General features: G+C 37.7%; 1 protein-coding gene across 1 annotated transcript in view; it reads right to left on the reverse strand.

Moving 5' to 3' along the window:
• Window positions 1–4,657: 4,657 nt before the first annotated feature.
• arfgef3 (ARFGEF family member 3) overlaps window positions 4,658–17,386 on the reverse strand; it is a 223,076-nt gene continuing 210,347 nt past the window's right edge. The window contains exon 34 of the mRNA XM_051919360.1: window positions 4,658–16,748. Coding sequence (XP_051775320.1) covers window positions 16,557–16,748 — 192 coding nt within the window. The 3' untranslated portion in view covers window positions 4,658–16,556. The remainder of the gene's footprint in view (window positions 16,749–17,386) is intronic.

Here is a 17,386-nt window from a genome sequence, read left to right on the forward strand (position 1 = left end):
GGAAGAAGTTCTTGTAGACAGATTAGGCAAATATGAACCTGATCAGAGTGATGACAAGAGCAAAGTACGGAGACCAAAAGGAACTGCCCAAGATCCAAAGCAGACCACCTCATCTGTTAAACACAGTGCTGGGGGGTGTTATAGGCATGTATGGTTGCCACAGGTTCTGGCACACTTCTCTTCCTTGATGATGGAACTGCTGATGGCAGTCGCACAATGAATTCTGAGGTGCGTAGAAACATCTGATCTGCTCAAGTTCCAGTGCCTCCAAACTTGGCGGACGGCGCTTCATACTACAACAAGATAATGAGCCAAACATACTGCTGAGGCAACACAGAAGTTTATCAAAGTTAAAAGTGGAAATTTTTTGAATGGCTCGACCCATTACCCAAGAATTTGCAGGGTGCAAACAATTAGAACAATGTCTCCTAGTTCAAAATTTCAAGCCAGTCACCTGATTTAAATCCAATTAAGCAGGCGTTCCATAGGCTGAAGAGAAAGCATAAGGGGACAAGCCCCCTAAAACAAGCAGGACGTGAACATGGCTGCATGAGAGGCTTGGCAGAGTATCACCAGAGAAGACCTTCAGCACCTGCTAATGGCTATGAATTGCGAGTCCTAAACATGACAATGATTTTAAGAGACCTGCCATTGCCGTGTCCCAAACATAATGGTGACCTGAAATGGGAGGAACCATGTTAAAAAAATGATGATTGACTGAAATGTCTGCAAAAATCCTTCAATGAAAACCTGCAATGTGCACTTTAATCACGGTGTCTGGATTGGTTAACTGTTGGAGCAGAGAGGTGACTCAAATGTTATGGAGGGCTGCACTGTACAACGTGAATTAGACCCCCTGTTGAGGAGGAACCCTGACTGAGATATAAAATATCCTAGACAGACAAACTTGTTAATAATGGTAAAAGAAAACCAATATGGCGCCTACAGTTCATGCATGATTGCTACAAAATAAAACTCAAGAAGCTAATTTTTCTTGGCTGAAATCTTTATTCTACAACACAGGAAACAAATTTGTAAAACATTTCCATATATTTGCTTATATAGCTTTGTAGGACCAGATTATAAGTTACAAATGAAACCAAATATGCATTTTTCAGTAAAATATACATACAATAACAATGCAAAATTAAATATCCCCATACAACAAAGAAGGGCAGAAAGCTCTGATGACAAAGAAAGCTGTAATGCTGGTTTTCTTTCTGGGGTTTAAATAAAATAAAAAAAAATCTTTTGTAAACAGTCTGGATATTCGTTGGCCTGCTCCAGTTTTTAGTGAACAAACTTTGGTAATCCACTCTGCTTGCTGTGTGCATAATTGAAGAATATATACATACATATACAAATACATATGTACACTTCACTTCATATGATCAGGTTTCACATTGTAGATTTGAATCATAAAATAAATTGTCGGGACAGCAAGATTATAATGAAATACAATGGAGCCATAGTCACAACACAGAAATAAAAACCAACATCCACTCAACACATAGTACAAAAAATGGCAGGCCACGATTGACATCTAGAAATTGCATCATTTCATTAGCTGTTAGTAACATTGATTAAATACAGTAGGTAAAGGCGAATGGATAAAATTCTGAAAGTTACAAATAAATTAACAAAACAAAAAAAAAGCGCAATAATGCAGTAAGCCCACTTCTTAGCACTCTCTTCTAAAAAGATCTCTGGAGGGGAAGTGGGAAACCATTTACTATCTCAGGCATAAACAGTAAATTGTGGGGCACTGGGGATTTTGAGGTATCTGCTATGTTCTCCTTCTCTCCCCCTTCTAGGCAGCAAACGGTAAATCTTGTGGCAACAGAAAATAATTTGATATAATGCAAAGTTACAGGAAAGGGATAGGTTTCCAAAATAATACTCAAGGGAAAGACACTAATTATCCACTCTTTTATGATCATTCTGTTTAGGCTGGCTGAACCTCTTTCCCCGTACACATGTAGAAACGTGGTGTGTCTCTGGTCACAGTGGTAAACTTTTCGATAGTGCTCAGTTAGTTTCTCTTGTTGTTTTCTAGGATTAAACATGGCCACCCCACTTGCACTAAAAGAAGAGCAATGCGCTGAAAGTATACCAGAGCTGAAATTCTTATCGACTCGTCAGAATCATCGTTCAGACTTGCTCAATGTTGTCATCTGTAGTGGACGTGGATGGGTATCACCACTCCATCTTTGTGCTTAACGCTTCCCTGACCATTTTTGAACTTCTCAATCCATTTGTACACACTCTGCCGTGGTAAATCTGTACAGAAAGACCCCCACAGATTTCAGCTCCAGTACACTTTTAGCCCATAAAAAGAAGATCACTGCTCTTCTTTGGTGTAAACAGAGACAGCAGAGCAGCCATAATTACTCCTAGAAAACAAGAGGAGCTGACTGGTCAAGGTTGAAACTTTCCCACTGTGAACACAAAGACATCATGTTTGCACATGAGTGTCGAGAAAGCCAACCCTAACAAAATGATCACAAAAAAGTGTCGATAATCATGGACTTAGCCTCGTATTAAGTTGGTCCGCAGGCACATAGAAATCATAAACTGATGAATTAGAAAGAAAGCCTGAACACAGCAGAAAACTTTGTGGGAATGATATGATTATGTGAACTCCGGAGATTAATTGGTGACTGCACAAAGCTTTAGGAGTAAGTTGAGCAGATGAGCGACGCAAGTGACTGAATATGAGAGCTGGTAAGAGCAAAAGATAGAAAGTCATGGGAACCGGCAGATCATCTGTGAATTTCTAGATGTTATAACTTACGACAATCGAGTAGTAAAGTGGTGAAGAAAAGTATTTAGACATTTCACTTCACTTTGCTTCCTAGTCTGACCATTTTAACCAGAAGCAAAACAAGGGTGTGGTTCTGTCTAATATTAATATGCAAATGAGCTGACCTATCCAATAATAATGTGATAAACATAAGTGGGGACATTCCACGCAATGTCATAAAAAACAAAAATTCTGAGGTATTAGCAGTAGAACATTCCACTCATCACAGTTCAGATGCTTTTTTTATCTGCAGAAACTAATACAAATACAACACTCACTAGAAACCTTCATGTTTTCTGGAATTTGTCTTTCTGCGGCTATTTCATCAGTTACTGGAGACTTAGACATCCATGTCGTCCATCATGTGTGGAGTGTTTCTACATTTCATTATTATTATAGCACAACTTTATCATTAGTTTTACGGGTGCTGTGTTTTTCACTTTTCTGCAAACAATTAGTTATTCTCTTTTCCTAAAGAGACGCAGAAACTTGAAAACACTTTGAAATTTTGTGCATTTGATAAGATTTCATAGTACTGTATTCAGCAATCTGTTCACAACCTGCACTTGTACGTTATTTTATTATAGTGTAAATGTGCAACAATTGTCATGTGTGGGCAGTGTCGTTGGTGGGTTGTACATTCTCGATTATTGCAGAAGGACAAAAACTGGACAGGTATTAGGAATCCAGGTATTACCTGACAAGGAACACCTGACTCGGGAGGGCCAATAGAATCTAAGTGGGAAGGGGCTGACCATACAAAAAAAAATGAAGGTGCAGTGGTAAAGGAGGAGGGAAGAAAAAAGCCAAGGAAGATTGCAAAATTGCAGGGGAAACTACGAACACCACAGGAGCAATCAGGTGAGCCCGGGTTCATGCATGGACGACAAATAAACCTCAAGGATTTTTCCCCTTCATATTTTGCATGGTAGTGGGCCTGACAAGCCAGTATAAGGAAGTTATCGCTCGGCTTAACCATCACAATATCGAACATTAAAATCAATATAAGAAGTATAATCCTATGGATGGACATTCAATGAACTTTCTTTTCCATTCAGTTAAACGTTTATGATAATTGTTGTTTGCACATTTCTGTTTTTCAGTGGAGTGTCATGTTTTGTGATCCGTCAGTGTGGGGGGACGTGCTGCATCGCGGGTTTTGTATAAGAAACGACTTATTTACAATAATAATTTTATTACAGTTATCACCTAGTATCTCTTGGTGTGCTCTTTACTTGCTGTGGGATTAGCGTTGGTCACTTGCACTCGGGATTATTTCGTTATTTTGTTCTATTTAGTTGCTGCTATTGGGATCGGCAGCACCTTTGATAATCATGCCTCTCGGGGCATGGAAAGTTTCCGAGGAGCGGTACAAATGATTCCCAAGTGCTTACACAACACTTCTTGATTCAACTGAGTAACAGAAGCGCCAGCAGGAGAAGAGAGTTGTTTAGAATCATGCGTTAAGTTAGTGATGGAATGTAAACCTTTGCACTTAAAGAGTTCATGGTGTCTTTTTATTATTATGGTGTTTTAAAAAAATGTATGTTCATTGTTTCTTATGAAAAGTCGAGGCTGTGTGATTAGTACTAACCAGAAAGGTACCAAAGCTTTTATTTTTACTTTATTACATTCAATTCAAAAGTCAACGAATCACAAAGCGGTGTTTTTCAGAAGTGTTTAAAGGAATGCAGTAATACCTCACTTAACAAACTAGATATGCTCCCAGAACCTACTTTGTTATGAGAAACTTCATTTCAGTGTTAAAATTAAACTGCGACAACAATACATGTACACAATGAACAAAAACTAACCTTTATTCAGAATGAAGCAAACAATATTATTTTTAAAAAAAAATCTTCATCTAGTGTTGATTGTTTGGATTTTGGTTTCATTTCATAACTGTGTATATGGATTAAACAAATGTAATGCTTTTTGTTGAATTGTCGCTTGAGACAGAGGCATATGTTGCCATGATAGCATTCTCTCCATTTCTTCTCTCATGGCACTTCTTGTGTGGGTTCATTTTGATGCTGTGACTGTGACACTCCATGTTACAAGGACATTTTAAAACGTTGGATGCAATTGAAGGAGATGGTGCTGCTCAGTGAATGGAGGAAGTGCAGGTTAACTGGAGGAACCTGCAATTGAGTGATCAGGGCAGTCGCTCCTCATTAGCTGCACCAAGAATCACTTGAGGCGATGCCTGCATGTTCAAGGATAACATGACTGAGCAGGGGAAGGAAAGGAGGTCAGTTTTTGGGGATCGTGGAATGAGGGATGGAGAGAGATTGAGTGGACTGAGTGATCTCTGAGCAGCATGGGTTTTCATAGAGATGCATTTGATAAGTGGCGACGGAGAAGATCCAGTTAAAGCTCTGTGGGTATGGAACTGAGGTGGCAGAGAGCTCACCATGGGTACTGACATGAGGTGGCAGTGAAGGAGCTGAAAGCGCTGGAAGTTCAGGGGCGAATAGCGTCAGGGTTGCTTCTTTATGAGAGCAATGTGGAGATGAGTGAGACGATGTGGTCTGCCAGGAGAATGAAGATTTGGCACCTGGATAAAGTAAGCAGGGCAAGTAATTCATTGCTTGCATTTTTTTGTCATAATAGGTGACGATATAAATGATGTAGTTGCTGCTTAAAGGCTGACTTTAAGAATGCTTCATTGGGGGTCTGGAGGAACAAAAGGACACTAAGAGAGATGCTGCTTGGGATTCTGAAGTGTTTTAACATTTTATGCACTATTTTGAACATTTATTTATTGAATATTTACTGCAACTTGGGGTATTTTTATGTTATAACAAATCTGCACTTTGCAATTTTGGACACCTTCAACCTTTGCTGTTGTGTCTCTCACGCGCTGCTGGTCCATCCACAGTACATGAACTACTAGGGGGTCAAGTTAACAACTGAGTGTTGGATATGTCCTAGCATAATGGCCCCTGACAGTGACATCAGTGTATTTTTTATGGACTTTTTAATTTTGTCTGATTGTTTTTTGAGTTCACTGTACCAACCCCATAGATACTGCTACATTTTCTCCAGCCTGTATGTGCTTAATAATCTTTAACTTAATTTCTGGTGAAACTGCTTTTCTCTTTCGTGATTCTGACACGGTAAACAAATAAAAAAAAAGAATAATTACTTAAAATAGCATTGAAACTAACCTTCTTAACTTTCCTATGACCTGTGAAATTTGCTATAAAATCGATTAAATATATCAAAGCACATAACAAACTGTTGGGACGCAGTTCACTGTGAGTAATATACACACAACGTGTTATTTAGACAGTACGTTACACAACACCTGATCAACGCTGCACAAGTTTAGCAATGGTCAGAAGTTGGTTTTGTTGTACCAAAACATCGCAGTGAGAGGATTCTGTAAATAAAGTATTACTGTAGTTCACCCAAAACCTGTATTTTTTATATGTTACTTACCCCATATGGTTTTTAGTGATGGACAAGAACATGATTTAATCTTAGATGGAGATAAAGTTTCTTACATGTTAGGCATCTGTGGTGAGCAACGCTGGACAACAGCAAACTATATCAAAAACGTCCATAAAGAAAATGTTACTTGTGCCCCATATTACACATGTCAAGTAAGATCATTCAGTTGTATCTTTACAAAGTCCTAAACACATATATGGCTCACTGCTATGAATACAAATGCAACTGCAGGAGGCAGGTTGGTAGAAGTAAAGTGATGTACCATGTTAGCCATTTATGGATGCAATGAGAAGTGAACCGAAATGTTATCTTTAATTGGCATGAAATTAGGTTTCTTTTCTGACACATATTTAAACATAGGTAACTCCAGTTTCTGTAATACACCTTACCTGCCTCAAAGGTGTAAAGATTGTAATCTATGCAGTTATCCAATAAAAGGAAGCAGCTCTTCAATTCAAATGCTCGTCTGCATCTAAGTTTGTCACATTTTCGTTCATGAGACTGTTTTATGGAAATGTTTTTTTAACAATATTTTAGTAAAAATACATGCGTGTGAGACACTAAGTATATGGCTAGATGATTTGACAGTAAGAATTTTTTCATAGATGTTTTAAAAATTGTTTGCTATTGTCCACAGTTGGCCGTCACCATAGATGCCTGGTATGTAAGAAATTTTGTTATGTCTGTTCTGTACGAAAATGTGAATTTAAACATTTTTCTTAGCCATCACTACCATCTACACAGAGTAAGTAACATATAAAAAATATTTTTGGGTGGATTATTCCTTCAAGTCAGTTTTGTAAAAAAATTGTTCAACAACTGGGGAAACACCACAGAAATGTCACAGAATGAAAACAGTTAACTTTACTGAAACATTTGCATAGCAGCGTGTATCATGTTGTCTGAGGCTATGTCCACAGTACTACTGTACATTTTTAATTTAAAGCTGAATTTTAAATGAGGTGGCCTGTAATTGTAAAGTGATGCACTGTGCTAGATATTTACGGATGTAACAAGAAGTGAAGCAAGTTTTTATTGGCTGAGTAAATTACAATATTCAAGTGTTTGAGGGCAGCTCAGGCCCCTTCTTCTGGTAAGGTGTAATACAGTAAATGGAGTTGCTAGATTTATCACACAACTGTAGCAACTAGTAAATTATTCCCCTTTGGCACATGTAAGTAGCACTCAAACTTTACAAAACATAACTTAACTCTATACAGGTAAGCGCCATGGAAAGCAACACATGTTGGAATATGTTTTTCTTCTGTGAAGGGTGACCAATCAGGGAATGAGATGCTGCAATGAGCAGGAACCAATCAGGGAAAGGGCTGTGTAATAAGCACAAACCAATCAGAATGTGATTAGAGTTTGCGTTTTCACACATACACATTGCACAAAGCTGTGATGATGGCTCGGGAGTTAAAAACGTCGGGGTGGTCTCGACGAAAGGGGAAAACAGAGACTATTGTCTGTGTTTTTAAATGAAAGTGTAGTAGTGTGGACATAGCCTGAGAAAGTTCTATAAAAGAACACATTGAAATTTGATTTGATATATTTTGTTAATCGCAGATGGGAAATTGTATTTTTGCATTAATGAACATATTAACTTAAAACTTCTATTAGAAATTGCTATGTTGGTCAATCCAGAACATTATATTCAAATAATTTGTTTCAAGAAGTGACATATTAACATGCAGATGATACTAACAGCTCTAACTCCTAATGTTTGTTATTAATATTCAGTTTTACTTATAAAGCTTAATTGTGCTAATAGTAAAAAGAAAACACACATGCACATCTGCTGAGTGTCCCAAGCCAAAGCTTAAAAATAACATTTGTTTTAAGGGCAGGCTAATATTTAGCTAGTACATCTTTCAAATCTCATCTGAGCTCCAATTGAGCAAATCTCACCCCAATTCGCAAAAAAGTTAAATTAGAAATAGACAATCTTATGTACAATAGAATTATTTCAAAAATGAAATTTTAAACAACACAACGTTATCAAACGTGAATTGCATTCTGAAAAACAATAGGAATGAAATGTGGTTTTCATTGTATATTACACTAATGGCACTTTATGACACACGGCATGAGTTACAATGGAATTCGTACACAGCATATAAACGTCTGTCTCAGAAGAAAATACAAAAATAAAATTGCAAAATGTAATTTACGAAGAGACTTCTTGCTGATGAAGTTAAATATTTCAGATTTTATACTGCAGCAGCAAATGTTCAAACCCTAATTTTACATTCAAACACACTTTTGATCTTTCAGTTCTCTAAATGCAACACTTTGTGATGGACTTCCTTTGCATTACTGAATGTAAATGCAAGAGACACAAGCACAGAATTAAATAATGTCACATTTTCATTAGTAAAAGTTGCTGAGAGAACCTGCTATTGGGGGGATCCTAGTAGTTTACACAGATACCTTCTACACAACCATGGAATAGAGAGAGAAAATGAATTTGAAATGGAGAAATAAATAATGTATGCATGACCTTGATGCACAAGCAAACCCCCTTTATTTATTTATTTATTACAAAATTTAGGGAAAGAACAATGAAACAGTTATTCATGTATTAATTCAGTTCTACAAACTGATGAAATTGGCACATCAGTGTGCAACAGGATCAACTCAGTGGTTCAAGACTGATTATTTTGGAGCTCCAATCCAGAAGAGGGCAGTGTGATATAGTGGGGTCTGTGGTACGCGCATTTTAAATTAATACAAAAAATGCTTGTGTTTTTGACATTTCACATTCCCGTCGTGCTTTAACAGGCTGCCTATGTCACTGGGTGACATGGTGTCTTTGCACCTTCGTCCAGGTAGACTGCCGTACGAATAAATTGGCTAAACTGGAAGATTTGTGAGCCAACATCATGGTGACCATGTACACTTGACATCTTCCCATTTATCCACCACACTACAAGCTGGGTTCAGATTAAACGTCAAATCAATGGATGTGTTCATGGCACTTTTGTAACACTGTTGTTTTAGTGTAAAGCCTTTTTTCTTTCACATAGATAAGCTTATGACCCATCTTCTGTGGTCTATCATTACTTTAAATGTTTAATACTTTTAATTTTCTCCATTTTCAGATTGTTAATACTAAACAAAGCCATTAAAGGTGATGGTTTCAAAATGGCTTACATGCAACTACAATGCATAAATATTATGTCACACTTCATTAAAAATGGCCTGAGAACATTTCCCAAGATGCATACAGGATCAGCCTCAAAGGGATACTCCACCCAATAATGACACTTTCCCTATATCTAACTTGCCCTATGTACGTAGTTTGTAGCAATGGCTGAGAAATTTGTTAATCTCATGTTTTCATGCAGAATGAAGATAAAGATTATTGGTGTCTATGGTGGCCAACAGTAAACTTTACCAAAAATCCATGAGAAAATCTCACGTTATTTGCGTCACATAATCCAATGTTTCTCACCCTTTTTGGTGTCTGAACCCTCTTTTTCCCATTTAAGTGCACTCCCCTTGGAGAATCAAGCGCATTTATTAGAGCGATGGAGGATCGAGCACGATCATCGGAGCAGTGACCCTCTACCGTTAGAATCGATAGCAACTCCCACCCCATTTCCAGAAAATGCTCTCGGGTGCGAAAAATGAGGCAAGCTCAGGTGCAAATGAGAGCTTGAAACTGCCAAGGCATATACAAAAATGTGTGGGAGAAGCCAGCGTTAAGTTACATTTTGCATTCAACTTCACAATTGCAAAACTGGAAAAAAAAACAAACACTTGGGCCAAAAAGAAATGGTGAAGAATTTACACATTTGTTTTGTTTGTAATGCATGTGTTGTGTCTTATGACTACGGTCGCCAAGCTATAATGACTTAGGTCCAATTATGTCCCTTATTGTGACACAAATCTGGTGTCTTCAGGGCTGTGTGGACAAAGAAATCCAATCTTTACAAATCAGAGTCACTTTAACATGTGGTCCTGGATCAGATACGTATCCGATTTGTTGCCATACAACAGCCATCAGATTGTAACTTTGCCTGTATGCAGGGACCTAGCGCTGTCATCATCAGCCAGCACTGGCAGTGTGGCAAAACAACAATGGAGGAGAGCTACAGCTGTGACTATTGTCACGGTCCCACCATTGATGGCTCTTTTCTCATACCCACACATCTCTTGGGGCAGCAGTGGTAGGAATAGATGTGCAAAAAGCACAATCTAGCCATCTTGCTCTGTTTTTGCTTCTTGGCCTAATAATGTACAGCATGACAAGCTGTTTGCCACCATGCGGATGGAAATGCGATGCATAAACTAGCTACTAGTGCATCCATTATGCCAGTTTTAATACCACAAATCGTCTCACAAATATGAAGTTTTTTGTTCTTGGTGATGCAGATAACTTGGGCACAAATGTATCAATGTGTGCCATTTTGGATGACAGACGTGTTCATTTTACTTTTCATTACAGGTCACTAGTACTTATGAATGTGAACCATCAAGACAGGACAATCTAATCTGAGGAAAAAATCCTAACTGAGAAATGGGCTTGTAGTGTTAACGTAGAGTTATTGATTTTATGCTAATCCTAAACCTTTTTTTCCCCACAATGTTTCCAAAAATAATATACAGTATGTGTGTTATTGTATCTACTGTTCTGAGGAGGCACCCTGTCGTGGGAGTATTGTATTATGAAGCTTGTTTCTCAGTACGGATTGTATTTCAATTAAGTGTATGCCTAGTAAAGATTGGGGAGATGCCAAGAACAAGCATTTCTTAACATATCTGTAATGACTGCACAGGGCAGCAGCAATTCTAAGCAGGGCATTTCTTTTTTTTGTGACGATATACTGGTCGTGATAACTAGTTGTGGCATCGACTACATATTAAATGATTCCATAAAGAACTGTGTGCAGAGTCTTAGTTGTATTTCAATTTCATCAAGTGAACGCAAATGTGGGTTTTCACAAATGAATCAAATTATTACTCCAATGAGAGCCTTGTTACTGACAAGCACGGTCTCCGCAATTCTCTTCATACAATTGGTTGCCCAGCACTCACACGCTTCGATCTTGCAAGATACGTTAATTCATGGCTGTTACGAGGACGACGATCAGCCATTGACACTCGAAGCAAAGAACGAATTAGAAAGACTACATTTGATGAAAACATGAAAAAAAGTTGGGAATTTTCTTTAAAACAGTCAATTTAAGCTTTGATTGTTTTGCAAGACTGCATAACAACTTTTATGTAGAATGCAGCATTCGTTATTAACTTGCAATAATTTTAATAATTTTAATTTTAAACTGTCAAGCACAATATTATGCATTACGGTACGCTTGATGATTTGTCAAATTCAAATTTCACCAAATAAACAAAACATGTAGTGCTAGGTCTCTCGCCTTCTATACACCTTTGCAGTACCTGAGACGTGATCCAAATGCAACATACGTGTACCACCACCTTTCTGTTTACAAAATAAGCACTGGTTCTAAGTATCAGGAAATGGAATGCAACAGTAATAATTATGAGCTAAAGTGGAAACTTGGGAAGATGAGATTCAAAGAAATAGTGCCCAGGATGTGAGACATAATCGTAGTAGGAGCTTCAAAAACCAGAATATTTCATGTTGTCAAAGTCAAAATGCAAGACGTAAATCGAAGTCGAAGAACAGAAAGCAAGTTGTAACCAGAGAGTTTTAACAATGATGATACTAGAGTTTTAAGTTTCAAATTAGATAGATAGATAGATAGATAGATAGATAGATAGATAGATAGATAGATCTTTATTAGTCACAAACCTTAGACAATAAAGCAGCGCATGACACTGACCTATACACTGCCATGCATCACATGCTGCTGAATGTCTTGTCCAGCAACAGCTTGGCAATCCTGCATTATTAACAGTGGAACAATGACGGTATGATACTAAAAACAAAACAGCACCCTGAGAAGATGTACAGTATTTCAAAATTAACAAAAAAAACACATCAGATCATTAAATTCATTGACCTATATAACCATCAATATACTTCAAGGCTGGAAAAAAAATGAATAAAAAATTAAAAATGATCATGACAGGGCTGGCCCAGATTTTGCTCTTACAGTCTGAGAACCCAAGGCTATTTAATTTTTTCTAGTATTGAGTCTCTGGCTTTCCGGAGCTAAATCTCAGGGATTTATGTGACCTTCAAGTTGGAAATCTGAGCAGAGCAGCACAAGGATTGTGAATGGCACAATGGAGAAATATCTGGGCTGGATTATGAAAAATCCTGCACTTCTTAGAAATCTCAGCCCACGTGCCAAGATGATTGAAAACACAAAAGCTTATTGTTGAACAGAGGACAGCTAAGACTTGTTTAAAAGTTTTAAGATCAGATCAACTCCCTGAGGCAGGTTGCTCAAAAAAGCCCTGTTAATAAAAACTAGTAAACTCAGGAGGGTCCATGGGGAGCAAGGAACCATAATAGATGTCAGTGAAGTAATTTGTATTGGGCTTTTCCTCATTCATATAGATGACTGGTGGTCTTCTTTTCAGCCAGTAATTATTTTCTATGTTAAAGTATTGGAGCAGTTAAATTAGGGCATTTTTAAAAATGCTTAGAAAAGAATGAAGTGACAAAGAGAACAGCAGGTGTCCTCTTAAAATGGGCAAATCACTGGGCTCTTCTGATCAACTTCCATGGAATTTACACCATATTGCTGGGAATCGTGGAGGTGAATGTCAAAAAGACTGCTTCTGAGGTCAAACGAGTGGACAAAACGAGAACCACTATTTAACCCAAGAAACACCTACCTATGTCTTCTCATGCACATTTCCATAAACAATGAACTTCTTTGTTAGTTTATTTCCGAATAAAACCTCATTCTGTCATTACTGCAATGAAGGGATTTTCATTCATATAACTTTTTCTTGCTCTTTTTGTATGGTCCACCTTGAGGTGTCTGGTGATGACACTAACCTCACAATATCTGGACAAGGCTTTTAGCTTAGTTATGGTTTTGTAATTTTATTTGGGTTGTTTTAGCTGCCATTTTGATTATTTACCAGTGGGATCATTTTGAGCTTCTGTTGTCAGGACAGCAATGTTGTTGGGGGGGTGTCCTCTGCGCCTGTGAAGTGCCAATAACGTCGCATTGGGATAAAAGCTCACCTTGAAACAAATTATTTCCTCATCTGAGTTCATGGATTTAATTCCAAACTTTTGCCTTATAACGATATTTCTGATTTGGATCTTTTGCACTCATTTTTCAGCTTTTATTTTTGTCTCTGTTGCTGTCACAGATTCAAATCAAAACCTATGCCTTTTTTAAATCCTTTTTCCTAGCAGAATTTCTGATTTAGATCTTTTTCACTTGTTTTCTGACTTTTATTTTTGTCTCTTAAAAATTAAAACCTTTGCCTTTATTAAATCCTTTTTCCTAACAATATTTCTGATTCAGATCTTTTGCTCTCGTTTTTTGACTTTCATTTCTTGTCTCAGTGGGATGAGCTAACCTGAGCATCACAGACAGGGTGGTCTACTGCAGCTCCATTTTGTCAAAAGGTAGAATTTTAATTTACAATTTTTGGTCAATATTTATTTTACAGAGGGCTATGACAGCACATTTTTAATATTTTTTGTTTTTAACATTTTTGCACTGGACAGTGACATGGCCAGCGTCACATACAGAATGCCGTTTAATAGTACTGCACTGTACATAACCAAGTCTTATACTCTACCCAAAAATGATACTTTTTTATCTGTTATTTACCCTGTTTCATTTGTAATAATAACTAAGAAAAAAATTCAATCTCTTGTTTTTATGGAAAACAGTTTCTAACACAATGGGCTCCAATAAGAACTAGGATGGCTCAATGCTAAACAGCAGCAAACAAGGTTAAAACTTCAATCAAAACATCTCAGGCTAGTCCTGTTGCATAATACACACGTCAGTTATCCAGTTGTATGCTCCGAATATCTAAAACGCATGTGTGATTTGATAAAATAGTGTTCGATACTTTAGGAAAATGAGAGTTGTGCATAAAAGTGAGTTGTTGTAGCAGCTGCAATTTTTATTTAAGAGACACCAGGAACACATCCAAACTCACCCACCAGTAACAAAGTGTTCATTTAAATAAATGAAAAAGAATGTATTGAATAAATAATGAAAAAAACACACATGTAGAAACCCACCAGAATAAACTGCGATGGTGACAACGAACCAATTAAACAATCCCAGTTTATGATGAACAGTAAACACTCACAAACATAGTTAAAATTCACAGATGTTATGGAGGAATGGATGAAATTCAAACAACCTTCTGAAAGAGATGTAATAGAGTCCTACCATGATTGTCAATGTTCAATGATGAGTTGTAATAGATGGCGTGTGCTCAGTGAATGATGACTTCCAAAATGACATGAAATCACATGAACAAACCTGGCACTGGACAAGATTCCTGAAAAACTTTACATTTTTAAGGTGTGAGTAATTGTCATCCAAAATGAATGATTTGCTGCAGCAGTGGGAGCAATAACATTACACCAAAGACAATCGTGCTAATCCCCGCTGACTTCCATTGAACTTCAGCACCTCGTTTCCTTTCTCCCAGCAGCCTTGGAGTGAACAGTTGAAGCTATCTCGTTATATGGCGATCCTGATGCTGCTGGGTATTGAAGTTCTGTCATTGCTATGACGCGTTCAAGCAATTTTGAGTTTTGAAATTCAAGACAGGGATCCTGACCAATGAAAGAATCTTGTCGATTCAAAATCTCAAAATTGTGTGAACATGCTTCACTTTTGCTGTTTAATGTTGTTTCTCTGCGGTGGGTTGGCACCCTGCTCGGGATTGGTTCCTGCCTTGTGCCCTACGTTGGCTGGGATTGGCTCCAGCAGACCCCCGTGACCCTGTGTTCGGATTCAGCGGGTTGGAAAATGGATGGATGGATGGATAAAACTAACAAAACAGTTTTTCACCAGCACTCTCATTGTCACTCTCCTCCGACAGCTCAAAATCCTCATCTGACAGAGCAGAATCCGAGTCATCAACAATACACAACACCTCTCTGGCAAGGGATTTCTTTTGACAAGAGCAGCAGCCGGCATTTGACGCCATGCTGTAATGAAAATGAGTGGTGATTCATTGTATTTGCTGCCATCTAGTGGATGGAACTATATACTACATTTTAGGTGATTTGTCTAGGCGGTTAACCTTCAATTCTTTATGTGTCGACCGTTGTCGACACCCACCTTGAAGTATTAAAAGAATATAATTTTTGGGTGGAAAATTCTTTTTTGTCCATACTCACTCATGCACACTGATATAAAAATTTAGTATGATGAAGTAGACACTAAAGCACACGTTCAAGGTACTTTAACATTTTTTAAGTCACCTATAGAACAGACATCAAGCAAATCTTCCGTGATCTCTGACTGGGCAATATCTTTTTCAGGGTGAAGGTTTTGAAATATTATTTTTTAAAACCACTTTAACATACATGAATATTTAATGCCATAATGGGGAGGAGATTTAATAGATCTTTCTTCTGAGTTTTCTTTTGTTTTTAACATAAAATGTAGGTATCTAACAGTCACTATTGCTGAAACTACAAATGATTCTCACACCATAATCACTCTTTTAGTAATTATAGCATATTCATTGCTTAAACTGCATGCATGTTACACAAATAAAGTAATCACGTTAAAAGATGGAGGCTGGCAGGTATACTTAAAATTAATGTCCACACAAGACAGTCTGGCACACTGGAATTAAGGACACTGGTGAACAGTGTGCCAGCTCAAGCAGGCCTATGACAAAGAAGACTGGAGTAGGACGCAGATGCAAGAATGTGACGTCACCAAAGCCTACACTGCTTCTGGGCATCAATTAGTACAAGTGAGCCATTCGTTTGATTATAAAATGCGCCACTCTACAATCAGCGTAGAAACACTGGCACTGACAGGTTTAGCATCAAGGGGTGTTTCAGGTGGCACACACATTTCTTTTTCATATCATACCTGAAAAGAATGGACACGGCCAGTAAAACACTGCGGGTCCAGCTGCAAACATGGTGCAAAACGAGCTAGCGAGCATAAATTAAAAAGATAAATAATGTCTCTTAAGTATATGCAGGCCATCTATGGCTTGTGAAATTTTACTCATTTTTGAGGTTCAACACAAATTTCAAAAGTTCAGTAGGATGATGATAAAAATACACCATCTATACCTTGTGTAGTTACACAGCTCGACAAGAGTACAGCTCATCACAAAAGGAACAAAAATGGAGTTTGGCTCCTTGGTCATCTTTTCTCCAAGTCACTCTGAATGACCCTCAGACAATAATCTCATAGACTCTGCCCAGCCTTCCCAGCCACTCTCTCACAGCTTGGCGAACCTCGTTGTCTGTCACGTGACACGTCAGCTGACTGATGCATGGAAACACAGCTGGCTGTAGAGCAATGAAGGTGGGGTCCGGGAGCAGCTGGATTTGGTTTAGCATGGTTAATACCATATTGGTCCAGGCCTGAAATCACAAGAAACTTAAGTTAAAAAAAATATATAGTTAGTAGAAGTTTGGTATTATTCAAGTCATTATTCCATCATCAAGTCATTTCCTCACTATTTATGCATCTGTCATGCAAAACTGTGTTCTAAAATTTCTACTACAAATGTAAAAAAATGCAGATCCCGTATTAAAATGAAATCCATTATAAAGGAAGTGATGGATTCCAAATACTTTCTGAATTCACAGTATTTGTCAAATTTCATATTAACACCAGGAACCTCATTTATAAAGCTTGGTGTAGATTTGATTGTGAAAATATCAAAAAGAAAAAACAGGAAAATGCATATACCAAAAAGAAAAAAAAAATCAGATTTATAAAACCTGGCATACACACATTTCTCAGCAACCTACCCTTTATAAATTGTAATCACCTTGGAAATGGGCATTTGTGAACACACCTTGATGCTAATCGATTGCATACATATGCAATCGCGATGCTGCATGCATTCATTGGCTGGTAGAACAGCCTTCGTCCTGATGTATTGAGATTCTACCATTCAAGAGCATCTGCCTGAGTGCGCATGATCATGTGCAGTATTATAGCACCTCTCTTCTGTGTTTTGAGGGTCTGGGAAAGGCATATGTTTTTCCAATGT

The sequence above is a fragment of the Erpetoichthys calabaricus genome, chromosome 15 (genome assembly GCF_900747795.2).
Source record: "Erpetoichthys calabaricus chromosome 15, fErpCal1.3, whole genome shotgun sequence".
Taxonomy (NCBI): Eukaryota; Metazoa; Chordata; class Cladistia; order Polypteriformes; family Polypteridae; genus Erpetoichthys; species Erpetoichthys calabaricus.